Source organism: Malurus melanocephalus, unplaced genomic scaffold, assembly GCF_030028575.1.
Source record: "Malurus melanocephalus ecotype Western Australia unplaced genomic scaffold, MMel_1.1 scaffold_17, whole genome shotgun sequence".
Taxonomy (NCBI): Eukaryota; Metazoa; Chordata; class Aves; order Passeriformes; family Maluridae; genus Malurus; species Malurus melanocephalus.
Window position 1 is genome coordinate 1,245,652 of NW_026623249.1, and position 12,274 is coordinate 1,257,925.

Sequence of the window (12,274 nt, forward strand, 5' to 3'; positions counted from 1 at the left end):
TAGAACAACTAAAGCACCCCCATCTCTCTTGTCCATTTAAATGACTCTTATATGAAAAGTCATTTACCTCCATTGAGATTCGTCTGTGTATCCGGTTTCTGAGACAAACACCTGTGGGAGACTGAACTTCATCAGATGATGTTCCAGAAGCTTGGTCACTTTCCCCATCCGAACCCATTTTCAAATTTTCATGAACAATATCTTAAAAATAATCCAAAGAATTGAAAGTAGTTAAACAGCAATGCATCAAACAGTTCTTCTGTACAGATGTAAAAGAGTTGAATCACTGAGTTAAATGACAGAGTCAGCAACTCATCACAGCTATGGTAGTCATGATAGATACTTTATATGGCTCAGTAAAAACCACAAAATGAACAGGATTACTCTATAGGAATTCCATGCAAACTTATTTGAACTTCAGCAGAACTCARTTTTCCAAAACAGACATTCCAATCCCAATTTTAATTTCCAAAAGCCATGTTCCCCTCACCTCTTCAGTTCCTAAAATCCCTCAGTACCACTTCTATTCTAGTTGCTCTTGGATATGTAACATTACTGAGAATAATTAACATTTTCAAATTAGATTACCTGATGCTAGTAGCCTAAACGCATCTTCAGAAAGCTTAACAATACCACTGAGAGGTATAGTATTATTTTCAGAAATGACAAATATGGAAACTTCAGATATAAAGCCCTAYGGCATCCATGTCTGAAGTCATGGGATGGGTTATGACCACCTAAGCCAAGGCCCACAACATATAAGTGCATTCGGTACAAGATCTGGCTTTTAAGAGCCATTAAGTAAAATCTGTGACCCTATGGAGGAATTTACATAGCAGATTGCTCCATGTGATGTTGCAGGGTCTTCATGTCAACTGAAATTGGGAATTTTCAAACAATCCTTAAGATTCATCCACATAAAAGTGTATGTATGTTTTATATATATATATATATATACACACACACACATTGCTTTCAAGCACCAAAGAATTTTTCAGACTTTGGAGACAAACACTGTAATGAACAAGAGAAAATCAAGGTGGTATCATTAATAGCATGAAGAGCCAAATTATTTGCTAATAATTTGAGAGAGCCAAAAGGACATATGGGAAATTGGTTGTACAAGCAATTCACTGTGAGTACTGCTCCATCATCACCTCTGAAATACCTGAACTCCAAAATTACTCTAGAAATTAAATACTTATACATATAAAATAGATGCTTCAAAAGACACCAATTTCCCTGCTGTTTCCCAATCCTTGTTAGTAATCATTATCTTCTACAAGGTATAAGAGAGCCTAAGGAACAACTAAAAATCTCAGAACTCTATCCCTAAAAAATGCTAATATTAGCAAAACACAGAGATCAATTCAGCCTTACCATCAACACACTTGAAAGTATTTGACATYTGCAAAACATTACAGCAACTTAAAAAATACCCCCAAAGCCAAAAAGAAACTCCTAGTTTCACCACCATCAACAAGCAAGAAAATTGGATTTTCAGGGGCGAAAAAAGCCATTAGGCCAATGTTTCATTATCTGCACATCTTCTAAAATATTTGTCTAGTTGGGCTCACACAGAATCATGCAGACTTCAAAGGAACACATTCTTCCTCATTACAAACAMTTTCCTTTCATGGAAAAGAAAATAAATATAAAAAGAAAGATTAGCTTGTAAACTAATAGCAACAATATTTTAACTCAAAATACTGTAATTAAACACACAAACTGAGTATCCACCTAATGCACAAAGTAAATTTTCCAGCAGTGGTTCAGATTTATACTGGATTTCTCTTAAATATCCACATGGAATCAGAATTTTCCCTGCAAGTCATGATCAGATTTGGACAAAATTAATGTGTACTCCTTACATAATAAGCAATCATCGGATTTCAAACAAGGTAAATACTCATTGGTGCTTCTAAAGGCATGGCAKTTTGAACCGCGGCAAAAGATTTTCAGAAAGTGCTTCCTTAATATCAGCCTTATCTTTAAAGCTGAGCAGAAAAAGCATGACTCTCTTTTGCCAAGTCTGTAAGTAATCTGTCTTATTCTCTGTAGTGACTTGACAGGCATCTTTTTAAAAATCTTTTAACAAACTGTAGAAAATTAATTCTAGTAATATAAAATCATTATTGCAAACACTCCTTGCAGCAAAGCTGTTATGTCTGTGCTGCTATATCTGGCAAATAGCACATTCACCATATTGATTCTTTAATAAAGGTTCTCTTTTAAAATACTTTTCTAAGAGGTCATGTAATTCATTTTAGCAATTACAGCTCTTGAGATTCTGTTAGTAAAATGAAGTGTAACAGCTACTGACAGCTGCTCCCCAATCTGTTTAACCTCATGTTAGAAAAAGCCCATTGGTTGGGCCCCAAAATCTATTTTCTTTACGGAAGCGAGGCAAGGGACAGTTATCTCAGAAATCTCACAAAATAAAAACTGACAAAATTAAAGAAGTACTGCATTTTAAGTCATGGAGCAATTATATAAATTATTTTTTAAAGAGATTAATACTTAATAAAGACATGGAATTTTGATACTGTTATACTTTTGACATTTAATTCACAAACACATTGGTATTATGAAATCACTAGTTTAAAAAAAGGACAATTGGAAATGTAATGCTCAGAATTATGTAGAGCACCCTAGATGACAATGATAATTCTTCTACTAAGATGATCACCTACGTAATAAAACAAAAGTAAGGACTATTTCAAGGACTAGTAACACAAACCCATATATATATATATATATTTGGGGCAGATAATGTAGCTGTAACGGGATTGTGCTCTTTATAAATCACAAATGCAAAGATAAAGAGAGTCTGTACCACTCTAAAACATCCAAAAATTCAGTATTTCAGACTTACATAAGATGATGATTTGAATACTGCTGTGATATGATTAATTCTGGTAAGTCTGGATAAGCTGCATATCCAGAACCAAGAGTGTTTAAGGAGGATACTGGCTGTAGCAACCAAAAATGCATCATTAAGCACAAGCATTTCCAATGGGCTTAATACCCAACTGCTCTGACTATAACCGTTTGCAGATGTTTTAATTATTTTCTAAACAGATATAATTTTAAGCTTTTTAAAAGTAACTTGACTGTGTTAGCATCTAATATAAATGCATCCTTTTATTTGATTCAATTAAAAAGGCATTAGTAAAGCCTTACGTTCATTAATTTAATAGCATAAACCCCAGACTTAGGCATTAACCCAGACATTTTAATTATTTTTTACACAGGTGCACAATGATATTTGATTAAGCACTGACGAAAACCATGCAAATATTTCCTTTATTTCTCTATGCTCTTCTATAGACAAGTTTACTTGCATCAAAGCTTGCTTGCAGTCTTCAAAGGTTTTAGCATTCAATAATGTATTGAACTGCTTTCACTGCAATACCCAAGCCACACTCTTATATATATGTTTATTTTAATGTACTCTACATATCTTATTAAATATCCAGAACGGCCATGTAATGAAAAGCTATAGATGACAACAATATAACAGGGAAACTACAGAAGCACTTTTAAAGGAAAAGGCCGTCCTCATTTTGGCTGTGAGGAATACACCAAAGAAGAAATTAATACAGGGAACCTACAGTGAAGAAAATGAGAAGTCCTCCAAGTGAGCCATAATCAAAGCCAATAACTAGTATTGAATCAGCTCTTTCCACCTTATTTCAAATTATTACAAAAACAATCATGTGACTTGCATAATGGATTTCTTCCAAGGCGCACTTTTCCAAAACTTATTTTTCTATGAAGTGGCTACATTGTATGATTAGTTTCACTGATAATTCGAAGTGAGGAAGGCCATAGTGAGAAATTGCCTTTGCCTTACTTACTATGAAAGCTATATGGGAACATCATAATTTTCAACCAATATTTATGACAATGAAAAAAAAACTTCTCCATCAACACAACTGGCAAAAGCAAGGATTAACTCTCTCCTGGCTGTTACTGCAGTTTGCCAGGAGGGTCAGCTTCTGTCAGCTCTGCACATTATAGGTGTTTCTCCAGAGGTGTCATTAATACAAATGTCATAAATGCAAATGGAACAAGGACAATCAGATTCATTATGTATTCAGCCAGGCCAGGTCCATAAAAGGTATATTAGCTCTGGCCTCATCATGGACTGCAGCAGTTAAAGTTTTCCAGAGGTACCAGACTGTAGAAGCAGTACAGATACAAGTGAACTACAAAACAATCCCTCAGCTAGACCCTCACTCAGCAGCTTCACAATTTGGCCTGAGAGGTTATTTAAATCATCCTTATAACTGAATCCTAAATTAAAAAAATACTAAGAAATTTTAAACCAAGGTACAGTTCAAAAACTTTTCCTTTACACAGCATTTTACAAAACATAAAGCTAACAAAGAGTTTCCAAGTAGAAACTATTTCTAAAGTATTTTGGGATTTTACATGTTAACACAAGTGCAGAAACTCAAGGGCTCAAATGGCAAACAACACTCCAAAACACCTCTGGGCTTCTCAATCAATTTTTGTATTGATAAAAATTACTTGATAATTATTTGATTATTTGATAATTTCATTCAAACAAAGGCAGCATGAAGATGCACGTGTGGCAGGTCTCAGTTTAATCTGGTTTTAACCAAATAACCATCCTTCTCCTGCCATGATTTTGTGGTATTTCAAGGATACCTGTCTGATACCATTTTTCTACCTATGAAAGAGAGGAAAAACTGTAAAGAAAAGAGGGTGGATGAAGAAAACAAAGAAAATTAAAGTCTCAGGCAGTGTAGCATATTTGACCATTTTGTTTCTGATGTCATTATCCCAACAGGGAAAACCTCAGCTGCCTAATGAGTAATAACTATTCTTATATGGCAGGAACAAAATAAAGAAGGATGTGAAAAAGGAGCAGAAAGAGGAAATACGCTTGCACATACTTGTAGTCCTGTTTTTTACTACTAGATAACATGCACACATAGCTTTCATTTTTATCAAATACGGAGTAAAAAAAAAAAAAAAAAAAAAAAAAAAAAAAAAAAAAAAAAGCATTATCATATCCAGAGCAAAACAAGGTACTTAACATACAAATAAAGAGCCACCAGGTGCAGCGGAAGGTGTACCTGCCCATGGCAGAGAGGCTGGAACTAGATGATCTTCCAGGTCCCTACCAACCCAAACCATTCTGTGATTCCCTGATACACTCTGTACATCTATTCCATACTACTTCAACAAAATTACAATTTGTTGTTAAGGGCAACACACAAGTACGAGACTTACAGGCATCTCTGTACTCAACAACATCTTTGCTGCTCCTGTACTTAGTTTACATATATCTTGTTTGACAAATAATCCTTAAAGACTACATATTCCTAAACAGAGGTTCCTCTAAGTACACAATTATTTTTTTTTTAATTATCTCTTCCTGTTACATTTTTTGCAATTTAACTAAAGCTTGGCTTGGCAAAACTGAAAAAGCAAATACTGTGCATAGAACTTGAGTGAAAGCAGAAATTGATATAGTAGTCAAACTGCACACACTAAMACTCATTTTCTTGCATGATAGCAATAGTTACTATAGTAAATTCAAAAGGATATCAGTCTTCCATCAGTTTGAATAGTCATTCAAGCATTAAAAAGGCATGTTTTTGAAATGATGAGTGGTATTACACCAGAGGATAACATAAGTGGTTTGACTACTATCTTGAAGATTCATAGCTTAATCCTGAAGATCAGTTTATCACACCTCTAAAGGAGGGCAGAAGATCGAAAAAATAATAAAACTCTAATGAAGCTGTGACTTGCTCTCATTTTCTGCTATCAATTAATGAAGCATAATTTAAAATAACATAAAAGCGGGGTAAAACATTAATGGTGACTGGAGGCAGCAACATGACAAATTACTTGAAGAAGAAAAATACTTCATAAATTATTTGCTTCTCAGAAGCACAAATACAGCTCAGAACCACAATAAATACTTAATCATCACTGAATGATCCTAATTTTTTACTGAAAAAACTACTTTTTTCCCTATAATATTGAAAAGCAATTCACCAGTTCTTTTAAAACTGCACCTATAGGATGATTATCCTGTTTTTTCCGTATTACATTTATTGTACTTATTGCCAAAGCTTAACTGAGATGGACACATGAGCTCCTTGCAAATTATTAAGAAAGAGTATTTCTTAACTTTCATAACTTTTGAACTTGTCAAAAATTCATGGGTGATTTCTGTCCATTCTTCTAATTGCTTTCTTCCTGAAAATCTTACTTTAGTGCTTTAAAAAAAATCTTAATTCGATACCTTAAAAACAAATTCTTCAAACTCCAGAAAAAATTACCGCACACCCAGAGATTTATTAAAGCATTAGAATATTTACAACTCTTGMTACAAATCAATACGAATTATTTTTCAGAGGAAAAATTAATTTAAACAATGTAAGAAATTACCTAATCTGCTCCCATTTCTGGGCATTGCCATGAAAGAGCCGAGGCTGCCCCCTATGACGCTGTGTGGTCTCCGTAAAGGGGGCTTCTTGAAAGATCCAGTGTATTGGTGGAGAAATGAGTGCATGCTGTGAGATGTTGGAGGCCTGCCATTCTTCACAATAGGCTCTACAATTCACAAGGATCAAAATATTCATTGTCACAAGCAAGCAGGATTGTCAGGAACATGCCAGAAGAAAAAAGAGAAAGAAAAAAAAAGTTAGTAAGCAGGAAATCACCAGTCTGGTAAGATTATCTTTCATGCTAATAGTAGACCATCATATTATGGCCATTTCTCTATTAACAAACAAGTACAAAACATGGCATTAAGTGCAACCCAAATTTTATTTTATTAAATTCTGTCATTCTGCCGCTGGATGAGTAAACGCCCTGAGTATACAGTCTTAGAACGTTGATAAAACCAAAACACTGTAATTATTTTCTTTTGTCTTACTGCACAATGTGTCATCTTTACTTTTAAACAACAGCTGTTAGATCAACTATGATGAGCAAATTCAACTGTAAGCCTTTCAAAATATTCTCCCTCTCAAAATTCTTGTCCATCATTAGTACCAAGGCCTTGCCACTGGACATCTTAAGAAACAAACATACCTGTCTATACTCACCAGAGCTGTCATGCCATAATTAAGGTTATTAACTTACAGGATATCAGAAAAACTAGGCATTCAATGTTTTTATTTTGGCTTTCAACTGAATAGTGCTTCAGACAGTTCAGAGATTTTTTTTTTTAAAGTTATTATAATTAATAAGCACTTTCTAAAATGATGAAACATTAAGAAATTTTTAAATCTTATTAAAGTGTGCACAGAAATTGGGTATTCATGTTCACTCAGCAACCTGACTCTGCACACATGGACTAGCCCTCGAGGGTTGACATGATACTAGAAGCAGGCTAACTCTCAAAACAACAAGCTTTTTTATTTTACCTCCCAAAAGAAGCAGAACAGATGTCCACTTGCATTGACTGTCACGACAGTGCACTTAGCACAACCACCAAAGAAGTCATTCATACAAGAAAATAAAGACAAAATACTCTCACTTCAGAAAATGAGATCAGAGTCATCTGGCAGCTACATGCAAGCACTGTCCCTATACTAGGGAAAGGCCAGAAGCTATGCCCAAATAACAGCTGAGATTCAGTAATTTTATTTTTCTATTTTTTGATTCTTAATAACAATACAAATTAATGTAGTTTGGTATTATTCAGAAAAGGCAGCAGCCACAGATTGAGCAACTGCAGTGTGAGCGCTACTGAGCAGAGCGGCGCCCACCAGAGCCACTGCTCCCAGGGTGTGCTCAGAGCTTCGCTCACACCTCCAGGGACAGGGAGCAGTCTGCTATGCCAGTTCATCATTCCAATTTATATTCCCACATGCAAGGACCTCAAAATCTTGCTTTCTCTTCCAAAATAAGGTACTAAGAATAATATAGCTAGGAGAATGTATTTTACGGAAAGCAGAATTTCAATGGTGAAGGAAAGGAACAGCAACAAATGCCTAATCACCTAAGGAAAACAGGATCCTGAAGGGAGCCCCCTCCCTCCCCACATATACCAAAACCTTATAGATACAATATTATGATTAGTCTGAAGCAGAGACAGAAATACATAGACAGACTTACCCAAGGACAGGTCAGTGACCTTAAGGAATAATTATGCAAGGAATTTTTGCATGTAAACATGAATAACACAGCAAGACAAGAAAACCCAAAAACATTAACTCAGCTGCTGCAGGGAAAAAAAAAATAAAAAGCCCTGGGAAAAAACATGCTGCAGGCAGAAAACAGAAAAGATATATCAGCACTGTTACAAACCTGCCTGCATCCTTTTATTAGCATCCTCCATAAACACAGCTTCAGAATGGGAGAACATGAGGAAAAATACACCATACATCTGTGTATATGTTTGTGAAGTATGACCAGCATCTTCAAACATCTGCACATCTGTATCCAAAATACTTATTTCTTTTATAATAGTTTGCATCTATTAAACAGTTGAATGCATTAGTTTGCATTAGTTTTTAAATTAAGAGTGGTACCAGCTTCCTTGTTGCATGCCTTCAACAGCAGATTTATTCTAGGGCAGCAGGCRGCAAACTCCTCATCAATTTTTAATAGGATCTATTACTACTTCCACATGACAGCACACAGGTTCACATTGAGCACAACTACTGCTTTTGATAACATCAGCTTTTAGCTTTCCAACGTTTTTGCTAATTTGATTAAGTTTCTAAACACCTCACATGAGATGAGTTTACAGGCAGGGGTGAAGCAATGAATAGTATCTTCTGTGTTATGGCTTTTGTCTACTCATGCTAAAWGTAATTACTTTCACAAACTGTGCGGTACCTAAAAGATGACAGAATTTATGAATACACTGAATGTCTATGTAGAGATTGATTTTAATGTTCCTTACTAACATGACAGTGTGATGCACCGAGATGATTGTTTAAAAATTTTGTTTTCYTCATGGCACTGGTAAATTTGTATGTATTTTACAGATTAAAACAAAATTCCTGAAATATCCTAACATATGCAAAGTTCAGCTCAAATACAAGAATGAATACAGATCACATTAATAAGTAAATTTATACAAATGAAAGGCAAATGGTTGATATAATAAGATCCAATTATACAGAAATCACTTTTGTTATCATAGGCAACTATTACCTTCCTTCACTGCCCTAGGTACTGTACTAAATTGTGGACATCATTATAAAATTTTGAAACAATAATTTAGGTCATATAGTAGGACAGGCATAATTACTGACAGACAATGAAGTGAAGGTTACAGAAACGCTCACACAACACTGTACTTCTGACTAAGACAAGTAGTAATACTACTTGCTTATAAATAGGGGTTTAAAATACTGATACACATTCTAGTGCACATTAATTTACAAAAAGGAGGGATCACATGGCATATGACAGTATAACATATAGGCTTATGGCTTGGAAAAGCGTATTTGTTATAAACACTTAAGTGCATTGCCTATGCTAGGAACTTCTAAAGAAACAGTTGCATGAATTCTGCATTATGTTACCTCCTCCCTGCAAAAGTGACATAACAGCCAAAAGCTGGAACAAATATTGAAAATGATCAGGCAAATTCTTGCTGGAAATTAATTTACAAGACTGTTTATTACAGTTTTCATGTATTTATGAGATACAATAATTAAATAAAGTGCTTTTGAAAAGACTACTTAACTTTCTCTCTCCAAACACCCACAAATACTTTCTCTGAAGTGACAATTTATTTTAATTCACTTCATTTTTTCCAGAATTATTAGAATGTCGAATCACTATATTTAAAATATAACACCACAGTTTTTAAGTTGGAGGTTAGTCAACTGTCTGGTCTTGAATAAAATACGTCTAAACTGTAAAAGCTAAATGCCTTTACTACATACATCTATAAAAACTTCTAATTTTACTTCTGTGATTATAGGTTTAATTTGTCTTTAAAAAGAGAAATGGTTCCCCTAYATAAAACTCACCAACATCCCTTATTTTAGCGTCACTGTACTTGGTAAATATGACACAGTAACACATGCGGCGATTGGTTTAATATTCAGCCACAGCCAAACTGAATGATGGAAATTAAAAGGGGAGTGAAAAACCACTAAAGAATTCACTGTGCAAATGTGTGGATCTACTGCATTTTGAGATCATGCACAGTTCTGGTCTTCTCTCATACAGATTAAAACAACAGAAGAATGATACAACCCACAGACTCACTGAAGGGCTGAAGAGGACACCTGGGAATCTGCTGCATCCACCACCTCCTTCAGCACAAGAGGGAGGGTCAGTGAAAAAGCCAGACATGGCAGGTTGCATATGGCACATAAAATGATTCTTCTGTGGAAACTCCTCACCACAGGATGCTACAACTACCAGAACTTACAAGATTCATGAGGACACTGAACAAGCAATTTGCTCAGGGTTGCTAACCACGCAGAGACTTGCCTAGTTCAGGAAGTCTCTGAGCTAGAAACTGATACAGTACACTGGGGAAATAATGCTGTATTTTGGGCTCTAATCTTAGACTTGTCCTCAAATGTCATCCTCAGAGACTAGAAGACAGGTAGAACTCCAGCTGTCCTTACAGCACCAGACTTCTGCAGCACCTGGGAACTTCACTTGTGTCGGTTCTCACTGGCACAATCATTCCAATAAGGGTCTTATTAGTCATTTATCTCTAGCTCTCTTTCCTCGCCCTACTCTAAAATCTCTAACTCTAAACTAATAAAATAAACTGAATACAGAAAGCAAACTGAAGCAGAGACTTCTCAGTGGTTCTTTTCAAATTGTATTTTGTCAGTTATTATTATATTCTCTTCTTATTTTGGCTACAACACCATATAATCTTGGACTCATCTTTCAAGGAATGCCATCTCACCTTACATTTCTTAGGCAACCTACTAAGCTGTCATGCAAATCTAGTCTTCAAATGTGAAAAAAGTTAACTAACATTCTCAGTGAGAATATTTATAAATCTTATACTGATGTAGAGGATGACCACACGATTAATTTTCAGTGTCAATAAACAATTCTTACAAAAGACATTCTTAAAAAATATAAATCTATATACACACATTAATTTTCTATCTATAAAAACACACACCCCTTTTTTAAAATGCCACATCCATGTTATCTTGCTTAAGTGTGCACCTTCAGCAAGGTTTAAAATTGAGTAATRCATAGTGACTGTGCAGTGTTGTATTACTCCATTTTCAAGTTTTGTGAGTGCTGAGCTAACCCTTTATATAAACTGGATCATTTTCTTGTACTCCTCACATTCCATCATTCAAACTTCCGTTACTATTGGCATAACCCAAAATAAATACAACAGCATTATTCAAAAACACTGTTCAAAATACAATCAGCCTGGCTTAATATGTTTTAAGAGTTGCAAGACTATGATCTGTTTTAGAATAAACACATATATTTTAAGAAAACACTGTACCCATTAAGGTACCACTGATTTGATAAGTTTGAAATAATGCCAACATCAATGCTAGCAAGTATACAAAACCAGAAAACAACTCAAATGAACCACTAAAACCTTTCAATTGTGAAGTGTCATGAATTTATTTGAACATAAGTGGAACTGATTTTTTTACTTCACAACTATGGAAAGTCCCAGAGCCAAGAAAACTGCAGTGTATACAACCAAGAAGCTTGTCCGAGGAATTAACTAAACCCAACTATTTAATAAAGATGCTTCCTCTTCTTCAACTGCAATTTAAATYAACCACAAACAACCTCAAATTACTCCTGAGTTAAGCAATTTTTCTAGTAATCCACAAGGTTTCTTTTCCTCATCTATCTATGATAATAAAGACCCACACTACCACTTTTTATTTCCTGTGATGGATTTAACTGGATTTACTTAAGCTGAGCTTCAGAGAGCCTGCAGAATTGCCTGGCATTTCTTTGCATGGCCTTAGCACTGACATACAGTCACACGCCAGTCAGCTGGTCGATTAAAGAAAGAGTTTTCATTAGGAATGTAAATGCATTTTAGAACACTTTTTATGAATATATATTATCACATACTCAACTAACTCTTTCTTTTTTTATGTCCCATGAGTATCGCTATTATGTGACAAAGAGACCAAGCTGTTTCTTTAGACTTAGCTGCCTAAATTTTGGAACTATATTTGCTTCAACTAGCTGCAACAGAGAATTAAAATCACCAGTCATAGAAGGTGACATTTTCTCTTAATTCAAACATCTTTGATAGAGCTGAGTATGTCTGCAAAAAAAAAATGTTTGATTCCAC

General features: G+C 34.9%; 1 protein-coding gene across 3 annotated transcripts in view; it reads right to left on the bottom strand.

Moving 5' to 3' along the window:
* The window catches only part of CDK17 (cyclin dependent kinase 17), a 90,769-nt gene that overhangs the window by 32,314 nt on the left and 46,181 nt on the right, over positions 1–12,274 (bottom strand). For all 3 annotated transcript variants that reach the window (XM_057387183.1, XM_057387192.1, XM_057387199.1), the window contains 2 exons: positions 6,436–6,600; positions 68–201 (listed from right to left, as the gene is read on the bottom strand). In XM_057387183.1, the coding sequence (XP_057243166.1) occupies positions 68–201; positions 6,436–6,600 (299 nt within the window). The remainder of the gene's footprint in view (positions 1–67; positions 202–6,435; positions 6,601–12,274) is intronic.